This window comes from Dendrobates tinctorius, unplaced genomic scaffold (genome assembly GCF_039654945.1).
Source record: "Dendrobates tinctorius isolate UK_male_01 unplaced genomic scaffold, ASM3965494v1 ptg000156l, whole genome shotgun sequence".
Classification (NCBI taxonomy): domain Eukaryota; kingdom Metazoa; phylum Chordata; class Amphibia; order Anura; family Dendrobatidae; genus Dendrobates; species Dendrobates tinctorius.
This window is the reverse complement of record NW_027361823.1, coordinates 22,775,467-22,798,188: the sequence shown is the minus strand read 5'-3', so window position 1 is coordinate 22,798,188 and position 22,722 is coordinate 22,775,467. Positions and strand designations below refer to the sequence as shown.

The 22,722-nt window shown below is 42.0% G+C and overlaps 2 protein-coding genes across 10 annotated transcripts in view; one reads left to right on the top strand and one right to left on the bottom strand.

The window, feature by feature from the left end:
* FAM13C (family with sequence similarity 13 member C) overlaps positions 1–15,359 on the top strand; it is a 193,232-nt gene extending 177,873 nt beyond the window's left edge. For all 8 annotated transcript variants that reach the window (XM_073548262.1, XM_073548264.1, XM_073548260.1 and 5 more), the window contains 3 exons: positions 405–607; positions 6,652–6,753; positions 9,404–15,359. In XM_073548262.1, coding sequence (XP_073404363.1) covers positions 405–607; positions 6,652–6,753; positions 9,404–9,527 — 429 coding nt within the window. In that variant the 3' untranslated portion in view covers positions 9,528–15,359. The remainder of the gene's footprint in view (positions 1–404; positions 608–6,651; positions 6,754–9,403) is intronic.
* PHYHIPL (phytanoyl-CoA 2-hydroxylase interacting protein like) overlaps positions 15,150–22,722 on the bottom strand; it is a 179,965-nt gene continuing 172,392 nt past the window's right edge. For both annotated transcript variants that reach the window (XM_073548265.1, XM_073548266.1), the window contains exons 4-5: positions 19,635–19,752; positions 15,150–16,547 (exon numbers count right to left, since the gene is read on the bottom strand). In XM_073548265.1, coding sequence (XP_073404366.1) covers positions 16,013–16,547; positions 19,635–19,752 — 653 coding nt within the window. In that variant the 3' untranslated portion in view covers positions 15,150–16,012. The remainder of the gene's footprint in view (positions 16,548–19,634; positions 19,753–22,722) is intronic.

Below are 22,722 nucleotides of genomic sequence, written 5' to 3'. Positions count from 1 at the left end.
TATCAAAAATCAAGATTAGAATTATGGCTTAGATCAAAAAAATTGCTTGTATGTCATATCCCAAATAGATTAATCCAAGCATATATTACAGATCAGCCAGAAACTGTTTATTTGCATTCAACAGAGAGAGAGAAAGCAGACCTGATGCATATAAGACAACACTTAGTCTCAACATTAATGCCGCTCTTATTACATTAAACCTCTATATCAGAGCCCTTCATCATTTGACTTGTAAACAGAAATTGACAATTTCATATTCGGCCCCGTCGTGATCCCGATAATCCGGGGATCTCATTGTGTGCAGGAAGCTGCAGACCAGAAGGTGACACGGCTGCTAGTTTGGTGATGATGAAGTAAAAGCTAGAGGACTTGCAGATTAACATCACACTCTGTGTTACCTGTAGCATGAAGAGGAGGACTCTGATGACGACAGCGCCCCAAACTCCTCCAGTGAATTTGTATTGACTGAAGAGCACGATCTGGCTGCAGGCGAGTATCTGACGTACTGCAACGACGACCTGGAACCTGCATATGCTACACCTCTGGATGAAAGGAGAAGCGTGCGGCAGCCTGCGCTGTCTATGTCCAACCTCCACGAAGCATCCATGTAAGTACAAGGATTCATACAGATCGATCTGCTTCATGTCCGGTCAGTGGGTCAGACAAAGCACTTGTAAGGTGTATGCATTTGTGTGTACAGCTACCTACTGTACAGGTAGGGTAAGTACACCTTAAAAGTGTGCCAGCATAAATGCCAACAGCTGAGGTTGGCATTGGATGTATTCATCCACCAATGACTCATACACATTACTGTTTTACCCCTTATGAGTTGCAGGGACCTGTGACAGGGCGCTCAGATACTGCCATGGTGCCTTACTGTTCTTTAATTTGTCACATGGAGTTAGACAACTGCATCAGGCTCCATCGGATGCTGTGTGAATGAGCTATTCTTCTCTTGATGCATTATATTCCGCCTGAGACTTCAAGGAAGACTGTCAGCAGAAATTGACTGTTCAAACCAAGCACTGGCACTCAGTGCACCTTGTGTTGGCCAAACATTTCAATGCACCTTCCCACCTACTTGTGTCTCCACAATGCTCTTACTCAATTAACAGTACTGGTTATATAGGTGCCAGAGGATGGATAGATAGGTAGATAGATAGATAGATAGATAGATAGATAGATAGATAGATAGATAGATAGATAGATAGATAGATAGATATGGGATAGATAGATGGATGGATAAATAGATGGATGAATGGATGGATAGATATATATAAAAAAAGCACAGCAGCACCCTGTGAATGCCAAGACATATAATGTCAATGGAAATAAAAACTTCCAAACGCTCTGTCCCTCAGCAAGATGTACTTACAAAAGCGAAGGTTCTTAGCGCATGATTTGGCCAATTCATGTGTGCCCGTCAACCGTGGCAAGGTGACACTTCTCTGACGGGTCCTGTCTGAACCCTACCATATCCTACTATATATGCCACTTTCAGGTTAAAAAAAAACAAAAAACCTATTATAATGGACAAACATGTCTCTCCTGGGCTGCAAGCCTACAAGTGAATGGGCTAGTAGAACTGTCTGAGAACACCTGCAGGTTAATGGGAGGAGTGCAAGGGTCAAGCAGAGGGAGTCACGTATAGAGTTGGATAGATAGATAGATATGAGATAGATATGAGATAGATATGGGATAGATGGATGGATGAACAGATAGATATGAGATGGATATGGGATAGATATGGGATAGCTAGATAGATAGAGAGATAGATATGGGATGGATAGATGTATAGATGGATAGATAGATAGATGTATAGATGGATGGATAGATAGATATGGGATAGATAGATATGGGATGGATAGATAGATACATAGATAGATATGGGATAGATAGACAACTTCTTCCATGCTTGGCCGCAATAAAATAAAAATCGTTATACTTGCCTCCCGTGCCGGCGCCGTTCCGCCCCGCCCCCGCGGTGTTGTCACTCCCTTTTCGGTGCTCCCGTGCAATTGTTGTGACGCGCGAGCCCACCGCCCAATCAGCACTGGCGTCACTGTCCCCGCCTCCTGTCGAGCATGTAGAGGAAGTGAGAGAGCAGCTGCAGCCCGGACTTCCTCGTTATGTTCTATTTGTCTGAAGGTGGAGACAGTGACACCAGCGCTGATTGGGCGCCACGGTCACATGTCACAACACCGCACGAGAGCCCTGGGACCGCGAGTGCTGATACCACTGCGCCAGCACGGGAGGTGTGTATAGGTTTTTATATATTTTATTGGGGTCAAACATTTAAATCAAGAAGGGGTTGTCCAAGTAGTGGACAACCCCTTTAATAATACATCTTATGACGGATCCCCATGTATGGAGCGGACTAAAGCGCTGAGCCCACCATATGCCTACAGCATTACACAGCCGGCATCTGCATTTAACAGCATGTCTGATTAGTTCTGATTAACCATTTAAATTCCTGTCAATCACTGACAATGATGTTTAAATCGGTATTACCGCGTCTGTAAAGGTTCAATTTATCCAAATATTAATTTAATTAACCTGTATGCTAAACGGCATAATGAAAAAATTCGAAACTCCAGAATTGCAATTTATTTTTTGGCTCACCAAACCAAATAAAAAAAAATTGTGTAAAAAGCGATCAAAATTACACAGCGCAAAATTGTATCAATATCTTGCCACACCAAAAAATAAGTTCCATCAACAGAAAAATAAAAACATTACAGGTCTGAAACCTGACCTGGAAAATCACGTTTCGGAGTCATTTTTACTGAACAAAGAAAATTGTAAAAAACGAAACAAAAAACAAAATTGTGGAATTGCATCTTTTTCACCATTTCTTTGCTTTTCTGTACATAATATAGTAAAGTTATCAGCGTCGTTCAAAACCACAACTCATCCCGCGAAAAACAAGTTTTCATAGGCTATGTATCAAAAAATATATATAGCTCTTAGAAGATGGGAAGGAAAAATAACAGGTAGGGATTAAAATTCTGCCATGGCTAATCTGAGGGGCTTATAATGTGCAGATTAATATTAAGTGCAGTCAGGAGGCTGTATATTGTGATGGACACTGGTTTCCAAGGTCTAACCTTTCTGCACTGGGCCGCTGGTTTCACACATCGATGTAACACGTTCTGGTATCTGACAACCCGGCCGACCGCTCCGTGCCCCGACCAGAGATAACGGCTCCATATATTCCTACACAATAATGCCAGCAGATGATTCCCACATTGCTACATGCACCATTGCTTCCCGGGAATGTTTCTGTATTGAATGACCCCAGACTGGAATGTAAGGACAGATAAAAACAAGTCATCCGAAAGCTCCGGTAGATCGTAATATTATATTTCTAGTGTATAGTTAATAGACAGTTGCTGTCAGAACATGATATCATTCAGCTCGTAAGTGCCGATATCCGCAGCGTCTAATGCCAGACAGCGCGCATTATCCTCTTACACCCAAGATGTCTATTTAATCCTTTAACCGTATATTGCTCGATATAGCTGACCATATATTCTGCATAGAATCCAGTGCAGTCTCCAATTAGCTGTAATTATTGGCCAACATCAATAAATAGCGTTGAGCGTATTTAAGTACATGCCCAGCTGTGAAAATTGCTCTAACCAATTAATATTTATACTGTTCGACATTAGTAACCCTAACTGGCATGTTATTGTGCCCCAGAAAACATGTAACATATTAATTGCTATGCATCTTGTTTACGCAGCAGTAGCAAATCCATAGTTAAAAGGAATTGTCAGCAGGATTTCACACCCCAAATTAATTAAATGTTCCTTTAACTCTTTCAGAGACAAGTAATACCTTTGCATGGCCATTCCCGTGTTACTGAGAAATCTGTGTTTAAATTGATGTGCAGATGAGGATGAAGAACTGTTTGTAGATCTGAAGCCTCCGTCACTCCAGCCCTATTCCAGCGTCACTTCCTCCTGTTGGACTGACACGGTGTCTTTGCCTGAATTCACATAGCATAAAAACTGTCAGAAACGCAGAAGGACGTAACACTGGTTTGGGAATAGAGCTGAAGTGACACAAGCTTCAGATTTACAAATCGCTCTTCAGCCTCAGTTCAAACACTGAGGAACAGAATGGACATGTATAGGTATTGCTGGACTTTGAAAATGCTAGATGGGCATAAAGTTTGGGGTTGAAATCCTGCTAACAGATTCCTTCTAAAAGGATATTCTCAAGTTGTCTTTTGAGAAGCTCAGAGCAATGCAATCTCTTTACAGTCTCCTTTCTTCCTGGTTCCTGGCAGGGCGGGCTCTCCTCCTTGAGTGACAGTTCTGGTGAATAGTAGAACTGTAGTATTAGTAGAACTATAAAGCTCAGCACAAGTTCTGTTGTAACACATTCAGCTATCAGTGGTTTGTTCGAGTCTTCACTACTATCTCTATATATACACGTCCAAAAATAGGCATGTGAACAAGCGCATGGCTCAGGAAAGTAAGAGTTGTGATTAAAAGAACTGCTCTGAATGCAGCCAATGCTGTGACTAGTAATTTTTGCAAGATTAATAACAGCAGCTTGTAAAAGCTGAGAAGGAAGGAGATAAGGTAACTGCTAAATAAGAAATCAATGGTCTGGAGAGAGGAGGCTGGCATGTTCGGAGTTAACTCCTCTCCTTGATTGACCATTTAGAAGCCACTGTCATTTGCTGACCGTGGCATTTGAATGTAGTAGACAGTTCACTAGATCCCATCGTCCTCCCGTTACACAATCATGGAGTGGTTAGCTGGGAGCCCAATGAAGGTCCCCATAGCTGCCATCTTGGTACTCCTGTAGAGTCCATTCAAAAGGCTGAACTTCATAGGAAACCAACATTTACATGGCATACTGTAATATCACTATCCAAGGCGAGCGCAGGTTCAATTCTATTATGGGGACTAAATAACAAAAAAAATGAAGAAAAAATGTTTTTAAAACTATAAAACATATATAAAAATTCAAATCACCCTCTTTCATAGTTTAAAAATAAATTTAAAAAATCTGGTATCGTTAGACCTGTAAGTGTCCTATCTATCAAAACATTAAAGCCATTAACCTGTATGATAAACGTTGTATAAAAGAAAAAAAATGAGATGACAGAATTGGCATTTTTGAATTGCCACACGTGTTACAGAAAGGCAGTGAATAGCTATCAAAACCTTGTATTTACACCAAAATGGTACAGGTAAGGCTGGTTTCACATTTGCGCTTTTGTGCGCAGCGCATCGTGCGCACCCGTGCGCATGCGCACTGCGCACCTATGTTTAACATGACGTGCGCATGTTTTTGCGCACACTTGCGTTTTCGTGCGCATGCGTTTTTTTGTCTTTTGCGCCAGGTGCGCCAGACGCAACATGTTGGATTTTTTGGTGCGCCCTGTCTCGGCAAAAAAACGCATGCGCACGCTTGCGCACGGAATGCGCAAAAGCAACACATTGAAGTCTATGGTAACGCATGCGTGCGCATGGTCTTGCGCACGGTTGCGGTTTTTTACGCATGCGTTTTTGAGTGAAACAAGTCTAGAATGTTCTCTAGACAATGGAAAAAAGTCACACTTAAAAACGCATGCGCATAAAAAACGCCAACGCATGCAAAAAACGCATGTAAAACGCAAACAACTCTGCGTTTTTTTTACACATCAGCGTGCGCATGACGTTAAAAAAACGCGCGTTTGTTTTGCGTTTTTCTTTGCGTTTTTTATGCGCCCGATGCGCTGCGCAAAAAAACGCTAATGTGAAACTAGCCTAAGGCCGGTTTCACACTAGCGCATTTTCAGCGCGCGCACGGCCGGGGGTAGCTCCGCCCCCGATCCGGCTCTCTGCCCGGCGTGCCCGCCCCTTCCTTGTAGCGCCGCCTCCTAGCGGACAGCGGCGCCTGCGATCGGCGCACCCTATCTTTAGCATAGGGTGCGCCGATCGTGCGCAGGCCGTGCGCTAGTTGCGCTTTGACCTGCGCTGCGCACTTTTGACGGTGCGCCGTGCGCGCCAAAATCAAACTTTTCGGATTTTGGCGCGCACGGCGCACCGTCAAAAGTGCGCAGCGCAGGTCAAAGCGCAACTAGCGCACGGCCTGCGCACGATCGGCGCACCCTATGCTAAAGATAGGGTGCGCCGATCGCAGGCGCCGCTGTCCGCTAGGAGGCGCCGCTACAAGGAAGGGGCGGGCACGCCGGGCAGAGAGCCGGATCGGGGGCGGAGCTACCCCCGGCCGTGCGCGCGCTGAAAATGCGCTAGTGTGAAACCGGCCTAAAAATGGCAGCGTGCCATGGAAAAAAAACCCCACACAGATCCATTGCCGGAATAATAAACATGAAAATTGGGCTCACACATGAGTTAATGTACAGGTGCACAAATAAGCTATGTGGACACACACTAGGCGTCAGCACACTGCGATTAATGATAGAAAATGATCAGAAATTATGGCTCTTGGAAAAACAGGAGGAAAAAAATTAAAGAGTAAAAATGAAAAATCACCTGGTTCACATGGGAGTAAAGAAATCAGATTTTAATCTGTGAAATTCCCCATCCCAGCTCACTAAAATGTAATGAAGGGCGGGAAGGTTGATGTTACCGTTCAAGACTCAGTCTTTTTTTCGAGTTCTGACCAGGTCTCCTTTTTATGTTCCAGGCCCGAGCTTCTTGATCAACTTCGTGAAACCAGAGCAGATAAGAAAAGATTAAGGAAAGCTTTACGAGAATTTGAAGAGCACTTTTTACGGCAAACTGGAAGGTAGTCTGGAAATATTAATGATGTGATATCTAATGTGTAGAATATCTGGACACTGTTAATTGTTTTTCCTAACAAACAAGGACCTAAAATTAAGTGGCCACTGTCGCTATAACAAGCTTTGCATCACTCAATACTATAGGCAAATAGAAGAGACTTTGTGATCTATCTTATCAGAGAACTCTCCTCCTTTCTCCACTTATGAGCCACTTCTCCTACTCCCCCCAACCTCCTTACTTATGCACTTTGAAAAAGAACTGCTAAAATACACCTTGCTCTAGACAAAATGGACATCCAGCTCACTGATGTATCAGGTTACAGAGCCTTTTAAAATCCAAGCTGAGGCAAAGATCTCGCTGCACTTTAGAGCCAGTAATTTACCTCACCCCAGTGCTGGATTCATACCTACCCTGCTCAGTACTGCTGAGTAATGTCCTCCATGCTTCTGCAACATCTGAACATGTGCTGCGTAGAGCTAGGAGAGCAGGAATCCCTAATGTCTGTGTGTACAGTATAGAGGAGACATCATAGCAGCTAGTCTCCATTCACCGGTTCCGAGAGAACTGCTAATTAGCGAGAGAGCCTGCAGAGAGGAAAACTGGTGAAAAATACAAGTTAAAGTCATATAAAGAAATTGTATTATTCCTCATGTATTTACAAATTTCAGTTTTTAATCTGAAAAATTACCTAAAAGTGCAGGAACATTGTAAGACAAACACTAGAAGTATTTTTATTTTTTCTCAAATTTTCCCCCAAAACAGTCACCACAGGGGAAATAAAGCATTAAACATTCTCCGTTCAAAACATTGGACTGTCCATAAATTGGGTGGCCATTCTAGGTCGTAAGGCTACTTTCACACTTGCGTTTTTTTGCTGCGCGTTCTTTGCGCACACAAACGCATGAAAAAAACGCATCATGTGTTTGTGTGCGTTTTTTTGCGGGTTTTTGTGCATTTTTTTTTTAAAAAAGCATGCTTTTTTTGCGCATACGTGCACATTACAATGCGCACGTATGCGCACCCATAGACTTTAATGGGTGTTTTGCTGTTGAAAAAACCGCATTGCGTGCGCATGCGTTTTTTGGGGGCAAGTCGGACGCACAAAAAATGCAACAGGATGCATTTTGTGCGCCAAAGCGAACACTGCAAATAAACGCATGCGCATACAAACGCGTACGTATGCGCACCCATGTTAAAGTATAGGGGGAAAAACGCATGCTTTTTTTGCGCTAAAAAGCAGCGCAAAAAAACGCAAGTGTGAAACCAGCCTAAGTGTCACTTTTTGTAGATGTTGGGGTCACTAACTGAGGACCCACCTCTTTTGAGGAATCCCTAGTAGGGGCTGCAAAAACTTTTGCACTTAGTTAATTCATGGACCTTAATTGGAGACCGGTGGTATTAGTTGCTCTAAGTTTTCATAACTTGATTTTAACTACTGGCAATCCAACATCAAATGCCGCCTAAACAAATAAATCAGCATTTTCTACAATAGACGACCTGTCGGCTTTCCGGACAAGTCTCTTCTAGTATATACTTGTATTTCCAGTTATATGACAATTCTGGAGCCTCTTTTCTTATACAAGTGGCTCATTGTTTTACAGGTCTTCTTCATTCCTACTGGAAAATCACCAATTGGAGGTGTGTGCCAGGCTACTAAGGGACACACGTCTTTGAAAGTGAAACGATAACTCCCAATTGGCAATTTAGCCATGAATTTCTGAGAGGAATAATACAGAGTTCTAATAAGTGTTTCAGATTTGTTATTGAACCCCTTGGTGACATTGTATACTTAGCGTATGGAGCGGGTTCTTGAGCTGAGCCCATTCCATACAATATGAATGCCAGCTGTATTCTACAGCCGCTCCTGAGTGTAACTGTCAATCAGAACAGTGGCATTTAGGAACTCAGGACGCCCATTGGCTTCTCCAGTCCTGAGATTGTGGACTGTCACTGTGTAGGTTATGCCGGTCGGGAGCCTTGTCTGCAATGTTACTGCTCCTATGACGTGTACGTGTGTTGTATCCGGGATCAGGCTATTGTGCTTAAGGTGATTGATAAAAAATATTACAATGTAATAAATAGACACTATAAATGTATAAAGCATTATTCTTATTATTATTATTATTATTATACATTTATATAGCGACATTTATTCCATGGCGCTTTACATATGAAAAGGACAAATATAGACAAGTACAATAAACATGTGTAAGACAAGGGACACACAAGTACAGAAGGAGAGAGGACCCTGCCCGCGAGGGCTCACAGTCTACAGGGATGGGTGAGGATACACTAGGAGAGGGTAGAGCAGGTCGTGCGGTGGTTCAGTAGGCTGAGGATCATTGCAGGCTGTAGGCTTGTCAGAACAGGTGGGTCTTCAGGTTCTTCTTGAAGGTTTCTGTTGGTGAGTGTCTGATGTGTTGTGGCAGGGAGTTCCAGAGTATGGGGGAAGCACAGGAGAAGTCTTGTATGCGGTTGTGGGAAGAAGAGATAAGGGGGGAGTAGAGAAGGAGGTCTTGAGAGGATCGGAGGTTGCGTGCGGGTAGGTACCTAGACTAGTCAGTCTACTTATGACATCTTGGCACTGCCCCCGAGGAGAAACTTTATTTACTACTTCTTCACTTTCAGTGTCGTTTTTGCTTGCTATTTTTCAGAAGTGCACAGAAAGAAGACAGAATACCAATGGCTGAAGAGTACTGTGAATACAAACAAATAAAAGCGAAGCTGCGGTTATTGGAGGTCTTGATCAGCAAACAAGACGTATCGAAGACGATCTAGAGCCGGCGGCTCTACCAGAAGCGGTATTGAAGAAGAACGAACTTGCTGTATTTCTGCACACTCATGTATGACACTGACATTCTGATGCACTTTAATATCACACACTACCTGATAGGGAGAACAATAGCACTGACCAGGGATGACGCAGAGCTAATGCTTGCTGGGCTTTGTAATGTCTCGGACATAGACTGTTGAGTTGGTAATCAACAGTGGGAAAACCAAAATTGGGCTTACTTGATGCTGTCCCGGTCACGAACACGGTTCTGCTGAAGGGCATTATGGTGGTAATTGGTTAGAGGTCGATTGAGTTAATAAGGCTTTTACCATTTTGTGTGTTGAGTTTTTTTTTTTTTGTTTTTTTTTCTTTGCCAAACTTTTTAATATTTGAAGAATGACATGTTTAACTAGCTCCCCGATATTACGCTGTTTCTACAACCTGCTTCATTGTCGGAAGTGCCTTTCATATGTTGTAGGCATCACCCACAGAACAGAGAACACGGTTATAATGTCACTTTAATAGAGGATTTCAGAAAATCTATTTATGCCATGTACAGGCTGTATATATTTATTCTCTGACGACCTATTTTTAATATTGAGCTCTGGGTTTTTATCATATTTTTTTTCTATGTTAAAACCATTACGTTCGTGTCTTCAACCAAAGGCCAACAATGTAAGCAACAAGACTGCACTTTGTGAGAACGTCATTGTAATGTAATCTACGAGAGAGATGTTTTACTGTCATATATATGAAGGTGCGCGGAGCCCCGACTTGCTGAGTCTCGGGGCTCGGCCTCCAACCTTTCATATCTAGTTTCATATATTGTAAACGCAGAAGTATTTTTCAGAATATTTATTTTTTTGAACATCTTTGTAAAATTAAAGCAGCGTTGCATATATAAATGTATAAAGAAATGAAACCTTCTAATTGAGCAAAGATCCGATGATAACAAGCACCGGCTCCTGGCAATTGAAACTACGTACGTGAAATTTCCGATTTTTTTTCATACATTTGATACAGCAATGGAGTCCTATAAAATAATATTGTTCACTCACCGCCTTAATTCACGTATTGATTGTCTACACTTTAAACACTAATATTCTCTTTGTCGTTTTGAACATTTTGCAATAATATTTTCTCACTTCCGCATGTAAATAGACTTTTTGAAAACTTTTGGCATGTCCTCAAGATATGTGAGAAGTTTTGATCCTCGGGGATCCAGCTGCTTTGCCCTCCCCTGATCACTAAGGGCTCATACAGACAAGCGTATAAATCGGACGTGTGCAAACTAATTTTTAATCACTCATCCATGTTACTCAATAGTGCTGATCAGGTGAACTATTTTTTTTTTTTTTTTGGCTCGACCGATCGCGATAAAAAAATGGCAGCATTCAGTACTTTCATCCGAGTTTCAGATGAGACTCACACATACAAGTCTATGGGTGCGTGAAAAAAAAAAAATTGCGTCCTGCACGACCAATTTTTAGGGATGGATATCTGTTACAAACCTAGGAAACTTTGTATGATCATCTACATGTTTTAATGTAGCTGTATGAAAATGGATGGCACACAGATGTCATATGGACGGTAAAAATGGAGGCATGGATTAAAATTCGAAGAAAAAAATCTGAGTTTTTTGGATGAAACTCGGACGGGTTTTCATACGTTCGTCTGCAGACGCCCTTAAGAGGACAGCAGCAATCTCCTGAGTTCCTCCACTCCTTAATTTTAGCAATCGCTGGGAATCACAGAACTTGAATGTTCTTGGAGGCACCAAAATACACGGACTCCTCAAGGCCTCGGGCACTCGTGTTTTTATTTCCTATATTTCCAACAACGTGAATATCACGTGAATATTACGGAACATCCCCGGTGACCCAATGACGGGAACACCCAATCTCTGGTAAGACCTGGTGTCTCATAGACATTATTACAGAGGACTTGGCTCTCCTGACATGTCTGTGTTAGTATTGCCCATAATGGTTTTTTCCATGCACCACAACATGGAGTCCGTACTAATTTAGAACAATTTCCCACCAACAAATCCAAAAAAGCAAAATGACTTTTTGACAATAAAGAATTGGAATAATTACTCCGGTGCCTTGGATACAAACATCGACATTTCGGCCCATAATAGGCCTTTGTCAAGAGAGTTACAAACACAAGAAAACACATCGTGCGCTTTTTGTGATTTTGTAAGGCTAGTTTCACATTTGCTTTCACGGCCGCCGCTAAGCCCCGCCACCTGCCGTGCCTCCGCCAGTAGCTCTGCCTACGGGCGCAAGATGCTGCATGCGTCCTGCGTCCCCTATCTTTAGCACTGGGGACGCAGGCCTTGCGCAGGTATGTGTTTGGCGGCGCATGCGTCCTTTTGACGCTGCGCCGACCAGCGCCAAACGCATCATGTTGCAATTTGGTGCTAAAGATAGGGGACACAGGACGCATGCAGCGCCATGCGCCCGTAGGCGGAGCTACTGGCGGAGGCACGGCAGGGGGCGGCGGCCGTGCGCAGGCCAATGCTGCGGCCTTAAACGCAAATGTGAAACTAGCCTAACTGGCTCGAGAGTGGACTATTGTGGGCCCAAATGTTGCTGCTTGACTTTTCAAAGCATTTTTTTAACAATAAAGAATGGGAGTTAATACTCCTTTGCCTTGGATACATTTTGCTTTTTTATGTCTGTTTTAGTAAGTTCCCCCTATGCAATATTAATTCTGGAGCAACTTTTCATATTGTTCTTCTGTTACTTCACCGGGGCGTGTATAATCAAAGAACCACAAATTCTCCTTGTCGATGGAGCTTGTCCCTACAGCCTCCGACACCATACAAGCAGTGCAGACTTTCTATGAACACATCTTACTAGCGATTGGAGGTGTACCTGGTAGAGTTGAGCAAATATATTTGGAATTGGTTGCCGAATCTGAATTTGCCATATTCATGCCATATTGGTACCCTATTTGTGCCAAATTTATGTTTGCTGATCAGTTCCAAACATATTCGTTCATTTCTACTCCCATTGACTCCAATGACGTTCGGCTGTGTTGGGTGAATATTGCAAAGACAATATTCGCCGCCTATTGTAACCGAATTTGAAAAAAATCGCTCAACTCTAGTACCTGGGGCCGGTTTCACACTTCCGACATTCACTGCTCTAGTTTGGGCAGCAATGTGCAAACCTTCCATAGGTCTCTTGACCCAAATTTAACAGCCTCATATATGCTCTTGGGTTCGGCTCAGGAGACAAACAGACAGTCTGAATATCGTGGTCTGTACTTGGACTGAAATGCAAGGAGGGATAATAGAGAAGTAGGACAATGCAGATCCCGAAGTTAGAAATGGGTGTTTCAGGATGATCATTCTAGGGGGGATTGCAAGGATTTCAGGAGAGAGGCTGCTCTTGTTGCGTTTCTCCTACACGGGAATGTTTGGGGTGAAGCGAACAAGAGCTAAAAATCTGCTCCGAGCCAACAGATCTGATCCACATTTTGACTTTTGATATGGGCCTCACACTTCTAAGAATTCAAGTTGTAAGTTATTGTGAAAGAATTAGAAAATTTACGGGGTTACCCGTAAATTGAAAAAAAATCAACCACATGGAAAAGTACTAAAAAAAAACAATAAACATAACTCATGTTACATGCCCTGCTGCTCCAGTGTCTTCCATGGTCCCTGCTATTTATTTTCTATGCATCAGAGGTGACTTTATGAACATCCATGTTACCACTGCAGTCAATCACTGAACTAGTCTTCTGTTATATATACAAGCATCAGCACTGAGGCCAGTGATTGACTGCAGTGGACATGTGCGGTACATCAGCGTTGTAAACAAAGACCACTTTGGGGTATTGATGCAGCTAAGGATATAACGGGATCTAAGGGGAAATTTGTATAGGAATCAACCAGGTCATGCTTATTTATTTTTATTACCACCTTCCTGCTCTTAGGTTATAAAACCCCTTTAATGTTTGCATCGGGACTGAGCAGATTTCTGATACCCATGTACCCTAATCCTTTAAAAATACATTTGTGGTTTTTTTTCAGTGTCTAAAGACATCGATGCACTTGAAACCCCATTTACATTTCTTTAGCATAGTATAGTCATAGAGAAACTTCTCACTTAAGCCGGGTCACACTTGCGAGTATGATGCGAGAAACTCGCGCAAGTCTCTCGCATCAATACCCGGCGCTGCTGCCGGCACTCGGGACCGGAGTGTGCAGCTGCATAGAAATACATGCAGCTGCACACTCTGCTCCGAGTGCCGGCGGCAGCGCCGGGTATTGATGCGAGAAACTTACGCGAGTTTCTCGCATCATACTCGCAAGTGTGACCCGGCCTTACTCTACAACTTTTTGGAAACTTTTTGAAAAGCAGATTGTTGGATAGTTTTAATCTGGATGTGGCTCTAGATTTCCCATAGATTGGAGTAGCCGCAACTGATATAAAAAAATGTGAAAAATTACAAGTTTCCAAAGCACTTTCCTCCTACACTTAAAATCTGTCAGCAGGTTTTTGCTATAAAATTTGAGATCAGTAGGAAGTAGGGCAGAGACCCTGATTCCATTGATGTTACTTATTGGGCTGCTTGGTGCAGTTTTGATAGAATTCCTGCTTTCTTTGCGGTAGATGTAGCAGTCACATCAATTCTGAGCTGTGTATAACCCCGCCCACACTCTTGATTGGCAGCTTCCTGTACACATTGTCAGCCAGCTGCTAATAGGTGGTGGAGGCGAGGTTACACAGATTATTGAGACTGCCTTGCATATGACACCTAGTCCAGCAATAATAATCTCCAGCTGATAAAACACTGATTGTATTGAAACTACAGCAAGTTGCTGAGCAAATGACCTCCTTGAATCAGGCTCTCTGCTTCTACATTATGCTGCTCAGCAAAAATTGGTGACAGATTCACTTTACTAAATTTTTCACAATAAAGTATCCAGTATATTAGAATCCACTAGAGATCAATTTCTCACTGCACGTAGAACGGTGACTTCATTGCTGTATATAACACTTCCTATAGTGAAAAATACTATCATTTACTAGCAGGGCCTTGCTGATTATTAAAAACAATTGCCTTCCAGAAGTATTTTTTGATTGTCGAGTTTGTGATCTTTTTTTTTTCCTACTTGTTAAAAGAAAAAAAAAAATCCTTAAAAAAACTTTTTTTTTTTTTTTTATGAATGTTGAAATATGCAAAGCTGCCTTAATCTACTCATGATTGATTCTATTTATCGATATCAGAATAAAGTCTTATATCTGAGTACAGAATGATCTGTGGTATCAGAGTATGCTGCTAATGTTCCCTTTTCTACACATGTGTCACACCGGCACCCACAACACTCGAGATCTGTCGTGTCTTTTGCTATTGTGCTTAGCACTTGTCGTTTTTTTTTTTTCTTGTTTTGTTTTTTTTGTTTTTTAACTATTCCTACCAAGTCGGAAACCTTTCTACTTCTCTTGTATCCAAAGTGCATGATTTTAAAACAGACATTTTAAAATTGTTTATTGGGAGTGAAAAAAAAAAAAAATATATATTACCATTTGCAAGTGAAATAATTTTCATGACCTTTTGTGATGGTTGCATTATATCTGATTTTGTTTTTAAGCATACTTTATGAATCGGAATGACTTCAGTTCTGTTTTTAATTAAAATCTTTGAAGCAAGAATAACAGGAACGTATACACGACTCGATGAAGTTTACAGTCTACATCTTTGAGAAGGGAAAAAAATGGTTTATGACATGTATACACTCGCTAATAAAATGTGCTCTATATATTCTATATGATTTGTAAATATTTTATACAACGGTACAAATAAAATATTTTTCTATCATATTCATGATGGTGGAATACAGTATTTGTTTTCCTGTTAGCTAGTATCTTAACATTTAACATTTTGTCGAGCGACATTGGAAGTGCTGACGTTTCTAGACTTGGAGAGCTCAATCATGCTGAAATTACAAATTTTCATGCTTTTTTTTTTTATATATCATTATTATTATTTTTAGTTCCCAATAATTTTTAGTAACTTAAAATAATTGCTATTTAGACACCCCAATAAAGCCATAATTGGTAGTTTTACCTTGCTAAAGCAGACTACATATAGTTGTGTTAATTTTGTGCAAACAAACAGTATATAAACAGCAAATGAACAGAAAAAAAAAATATTAACATTTTTGCAACACCTAAGATTTTAACAGTTGGCAGAGAAAAGAATGGTCTTGTAGTGGTTATGAGCAGCATCAACTTCACAAATAATAAAAAAAGTTTTTAAAAAAGCTATTTAAAGTCCTTTGCTGCGGGAGGAACTACAGTGCAATGCCAAGCAATGCCTTGCAGGCTTCGTCAGGCAGCGAAGGGGTTAAGGAGTTCTAATTTCGGTGTATGCTTTTGGTGACAGCTGCATTTTTGCATGCTTCCGGACAAAATGTCTGGTAAGAGTGAAGAGGGAGGGTTAACTGCCATACGGTAAACCGAAAGGGCTTTTTTTAACGTCCAACACTAATGTTGCAGGTCTTGCAGCTGGGATCTTTTTTTGCGTTGGCGGTAGACAAGCTCATTAGCTGATGACCAATGATTTCTGCCACTGTGCCACAAGCGAGATCCACAGGGTCAGTGTAAATGACTTCCAAGATTACATCTTGGGCATGGCGAAATACAAGACTTCCCTCCTCTTCGGTACAGGTCAAAAACTTGTTGTCGCTCAGGCTCAGTTGAGGAAGGCGCTGCTTGCAAAACTCATCTCCTGGAGATCCCACCGGAGCGATGACCACAATCACGTAGTGATAAGCCGTGTACATACAGTAAAAATCCCCAAAGTACAGATTAGTGTTTGGGTTGAAGAGTTTTTCAGCAGGGATCTCGACCCTGTACCTTCCGTACGGTGAATCTTGAGGTGGTTTGCCGGTATTGAACTCGGTGCTGCAACTGAAAAAGATTCCTTCCAGTTTAGCACTTATCGGAGAGCCGTGGCTGCCGCTGTTGTCTTTTAGAGAAGGCTGCATGACATTTCCATGATGTGTCCTGAAATAAGGAAAATATATAAAAAATGCATGTCCAACTATTTTTAATTATGTTGCAGGTGTAATAAAATAATTATGGTATAACGGTGAACAACATTCTCATTGCACACCGTAAATCGGGCTCTCCAGAAAACACATCTGTAAAGTGAGACATAAGGGATTTAATTATTGAAAATGTATCAGTCTAGCTCTATCATTAGGACTTGTCATCAGATCAGTGGTGTGCATGGTCGCCCACCGTCTCGAAACAGTCCATAAAAATAGCACTTTTTTGCCCTGTCCGTAAAAAACATTTAAGGCGTCTGTGATTTATTTGTAGCTGAAGAAACTTATACAGATTATTTTGACTGTAATTATTATTTTACAGGTTAAAGTGAAGGCATCTTATTAGAATTATTGACTGTTGACCTATATTGCATATAGTAATGATTTATGATGGTTTTCCAATGTGTCCATAAAAATTTTGACTATCATTTTTTTTGATAAGCTGTCCAGAACAAAATAAATATTCAAGTTGGCAACCCTGGTGGTATGCCATCTCTCGGGAAACCTTCTAAATCAAATGATGGAAGGTGCAGCTGTGGTAGACTAGTTGTGGCTCAGCTCCGGACTGATACTTCAAGCTCTCCCTCATCAGTGCAACCCCTTTAAATTCATTTGATCAGTATTTCCTCTGGACTATGGCACTAATACTATCCATGATACATGATGATATACATTACTAAGAGAATACAGTGACACTGAATTGCCAAATTAGATATTCTCCAGTGTCCTGCTCTCTTCAGCCTGGACTTCCATTTCTCTAAAAGCTCCCAGTGTCAGCCATATTAACTCCTACAGGGATGATGATGTTTTTTTCTGAGCTTAGTCATCCAAAGGACCTCCTTCTCTCATGTCTCGTTGGCTGTCAATCATTATGTAGCCTCACCCCATCCCCTTCCCATGTGTCTGTAGATGTGACTAAATAGCAGGAATGCGGCATGCACCATCCACTTGGTGCCTGCCACTTGTATATCGTTGGATCGGGTTAGACACATATACAATTTATTGTTGGCTCTTTGTTAATAGTGGAGGATGCTGAGCATGGATCCCTCTCTTTAATTCCCATATTCCCCAACAGACATAATGGTTGTCATGAAGAAACAACATCTACAACAGTGCCACTTTATACAGTATGTATTCTGATCGCCTGGCAAACTTCAATAACTTGTACTACTAGGCCGGTCCCTTATATTACGCAGGTCCTCTACATGGCCAAACTTTGATAGAATTATTATCAAAAGTGACATTAGACGTAATGATACAGATTGTAATTTAGACGCAAAATGCTGAAATAACTCAAATCTAATAAGAAGCCAATCAAGTGCAAAGATCCTTGAAGGCTGTTTCTCTAACCAGATGGTGACCAAGTACTAACGACCAATATGATGCATGTAATTTCTTGCAAATGGACTTCTTAAGTATCTTAGGATGGCTTCTGAACTTAAAGGTAGTTTATCAATAATTTTGACTCCTCATAACGGGTGGGTAGGTTGTTAATCAGTTGAAGCATACTTGAATTGATGTGTATAACGGGGGTTCTGTTATCAGTTCTCTGGCAGCTCTAAAAATGGCTATCACCAACAAGCTTGGCACTAGCCACTCCGAAGAGGCTTGGCACTAGCCATACCATTTACTAGGTTGCTCTGGCCTTCACTCTTTAACCCCTGTGCAAGGATCTGTTCTTACACAGGGACCCCTGGGATGGGGCCACAAGGTCGGGCGCCGTTCAGTGGTGCAGGCTGGCAGCAATGGTTAGTAGGTTCAGAACCAGGTGGGCTAACAAGGTACACAAATGTCAGAGAATGGTCTGTAAACAAGCTGAGGTCAGAAAACGGAAAGTCACTAGAAACGTTTGGGTGTGTGAACCAGACAAGCAGCACAATATCTGTCAGGTTCCAGCAGAAAGCTGGGAGCTTAAGTAAGGTGTGGTGCTGTCCCATTGGCCAAGGCAGGGAGGTGATTAGTCTGCCAGTATGTGGCATGTGAGCTGTCAGCTAAAGTAGACCGCACTATAAGTCTCAGCCACCCTACTCAGCCTACTCAGTACCTGGAAAGCGCCTACGCAGCCCAGAGCTTCTGTTCCCAACGTCTCCCCAATCACCGATGCCGCTAGCAGAATGAATATGGCGTAACCTGGTGACAGGTGCAGATATCGCAGGAACAAGTCCCGGAGGAGATGGACTCATACTCTGCATTTTGTAGGGCCCTGGTCTCTCTGCAGTATAGAGTTCCCAGCTTATGAGATTAGTTGAGAAGCAATCATTGCAGAGAACCCAGGAAAAGATGTCTGGACAGTTGAAGCCATGCTTTTACATAGCATAAGTGTTCTGTATTTCCCACTCTATTTTTCTGTGTCAAAAATCTGCTGCATTTAACAGTCCTGTTTCACACTTCAGTTGTTTGACATCAGTTGAAATCCGCCAAAGTGTGAAAAAGCGGATCCGTTTCCGCTATGTAACAAACGGATGCACCCGATCCGTTAGGTGGACAGATCCGCCAGTGTATGAAATTTAAAGGAACAGGACCCTGGAAAAAAAGAGAGATCCGCTTTTTTCTAAAAACGTCAGATTTTGACTGACGTCAAATAACTGAAGGCAGGCCTAAGCAAAAGCGGATGTGATTTAAAGAAAACTCACAACCACTGTGCGTGTAAAGACGCTATTGGACTGGACATTGGTTTTTTTTTGGTTCATTTGTTCCCTATAGAGTTTTATGGAGAGCCTAAAAAAATACATGTAAAAATGCAGTTGGATTTTCAGTGCAGAATCCTATTATTTTTTCACTAAATGCCTCATAAAAAAATTATCCTTCAAATCCAAACAAAAAAATATACTGAGCGTTTTTTTGTGGACTCCTACAGAAAAAAATGTAGCAGAAAAAAAAGCAGTGTTTTTGCAAAACGTATGTTTTTTTTTTTTTACTTATGCCACATGAGTATCAACGTGTATCACCCATCTAGTGATGTGAGCAGTTTTAAAGATTAAAATCTTTACAATTTTCAAGACAAGGTTTTATATTACAGTATTAATTATCAATTATTACTTACTGTGTATAGTCAAAGTATTCTTTATGTTGGTTGCGATAAAAAACTGAAAATTTCAGCATGCGTCCTGCAATTGCTTCAGCTTTTTCCATTAGTTGGTTTAAGTGTACCTTTGAGTAATCTGGAGCAAAAAAATGAAAACACAAAATTGAAAAGAATATGGATTATATATACATGCATTCTAAACAATATACCAACACCAATCACTATAAAATTCCACAAGCTAATATCAGAAATATGGCAAGACACCTCAATGAATGTTCAAAAATAAGATAAAATCAGATATGAAATAGAGAGTGAGGACACAGGAAAAAAGCATCACTTCTCTTCACTTAAACGACATCAACCTGTCCAGTTATGAAGCAACACTGATTGTGAATCAATTTCTCCTGCTGTTGTGTAAATGCAACAGACAACAGGTAGAAATGATAGGCAATTAGCAAGACAGTCCTAAAAAGGAGTGGATCTCTGCAGGGGGTGACCACAGACCATTTCTCAGTTCTCATCCTTTTTGGCTGTTTTAGTCATATTTTGTCATTGGTCTCACCCCTAGAGGTACAGTAGCATTAGGAGGTGTCTACAACCCATAGAAGTTGCTCAGGTAGTGCAGCTCATCCAGGATGGCACATCAATGCGAGCTGTGGCAAGAAGGGTAGCTGTCTGTCAGTACAGTATCCTGAACATGGAGCAGATAACAGGAAACAACCCAGTACACAAGAAGACGTGGATGGGGCCATAAGTGGGCAACAACACAGCAGGAATGTTGCCTCCTCCTTGGTGCGAGGAGCAGTACCAGAGCCCTGCAAAATGACCACTAACATCCATGTGTCTGTTCAAACTGTCAGAAACAGACTCCATGAGGGTGGTATGAGGTCTCAACGTTCACAAGTTGGTGTTGTGCTTACAAACCAATGCCGTGCAGGACAATTGGAATTTGCCAAAGAACACCAAGATTGGCAGATTCGATATTGATGCCCTTTGCTCTGCACGGATGAGAGCAGGTTCACACTGAGCACATGTGACAGACATGAAAGAGTCTGGAGACTGTGGAGAACGTTCTGCTGCTTGCAACAGCATGACCAGTTTGGCATTGAGTCAGTAATGGTGTGGGGAGGCATTTCTTTGTATGGCCGTACAACCCTTCATGTGCTAGGCAGAGGTACCCCGGCATGAGGTCCTCAGACCCATTGTGAGAACATATCTATTTGTACTGGGCCCCGAGTTCCTTCTGATGCATGACAATGCAAGGCCTCTTGGCTGAAGTGTGTCAGCATTTCCTGCATGATGAAGGCATTGATGCTATGAGCTGCCCGTTGCTCAGACCTAAATCAAATTTAGCACATCTGTGACATCATGTCTCGTTCCATCCACCAATGCCACATTGCACCACAGACTATTCAGGAATTGACTAATACTTTAGTCCAGGTCTGAGAGGAGATGCGTCAGGAGAACATCCACCGCCTCATCAGGACCATGCCCAGGTGTTGTAGGGAGGTGATACAGGCATGTGGAGGCCACACACACTACTGATCATCATTTCATTGTCGAGGCATTTTCACTGAAGTTGGATCAGCCTGTAATTTGATTTTCCACTTTAACTTTGAGTACCATTCCAAATCCAGACATCATGGGAAATTAATTTTGATTTACATTTATCATTTTTATGTTTTATTGTTCAACGCATTCCTCTACAGTATGTAATTAATAAAGATTTGCAATGGGAATAATGTGGTATTTTAGTGTTTATATATATATATATATATATATATATATATATGTATTATATACAGTATTTATTCACACAGTGGGTGAAATAAGAATTGAAAATGTCACCAATTTTCCATGTAAATATATTTCTAAAGGTGCTATTGACATGAAATTCTCACCAGATGTTGGTAACGACCCATCCAATCCACACAGGCCAAGATTGATGTCCATAAGTTAAGTGTAATAATGAGATATATAAATATATACACTGCTCAAAAAAATAAAGAGAACACTTAACAGAATATAACTCCACGTAAATCAGACTTCTGTGAAATCAAACTGTCCACTTAGGAAGCAACACTGATTGACAATCAATTTCACATGCTGTTGTGCAAATGGGAATAGACAACAGATGGAAATTATTGGCAATTATCAAGACCCACTCAATAAGGAATGGTTCTGCAGGTGGAGACCACAGACAACATCTCAGTGCCAATGCTTTCTGGCTGATGTTTTGGTCCCTTTTGAATGTTGGTTGTGCTTTCACACTCATGGTAGCATGAGACGGACTCTACAACCCACACAAGTGGCTCAGGTAGTGCAACTCATCCAAGATGACACATCAATGCGAGCTGTGGCAAGAAGGTTTGCTGTGTCTGTCAGCGTAGTGTCCAGAGGCTGGAGGCACTACCAGGAGACAGGCCAGTAGACCAGGAGACGTGGAGGGGGCCGTAGGAGGGCAACAACCCAGGAGCAGGACCGCTACCTCTGCCTTTGTGCACGGAGGAACACTGCTAGAGTCCTGCAAAATGATCTCTAGCAGGCCACAAATATGCATGTGTCTGCACAAACGGTTAGAAACCGACTCCATGAGGATGGTCTGAGGGCCCGACGTCCACAGATGGGGGTTGTGCTCACAGCCCAACACCGTGCAGGACACTTGGCATTTGCCACAGAACACCAGGATTGGTAAATTTGCCACTGGCACCCTGTGCTCTTTACAGATGAAATCAGGTTCACACTGAGCACATCTGACAGATGTGACAGAGTCTGGAAATGCCATGGAGAGCAATCTGCTGCCTGCAACATCCTTCAGCATGACCGGTTTGGCAGTGGGTCAGTAATGGTGTGGGGTGGCATTTCTTTGGAGTGCCGCACAGCCCTCCATGTGCTCGCAATAGGTAGCCTGATTGCCATTAGGTACCGAGATGAGATCCTCAGACCCCTTGTGAGACCATATGCTGGTGAGGTTGGCCCTGGGTTCCTCCTAATGCAGGACAATGCCAGACCTCATGTGGCTGGAGTTTGTCAGCAGTTCCTGCAAGGTGAAGGCATTGAAGCTATGGACTGGCCCATTCCCCAGACCTGAATCTAACTGAGCACA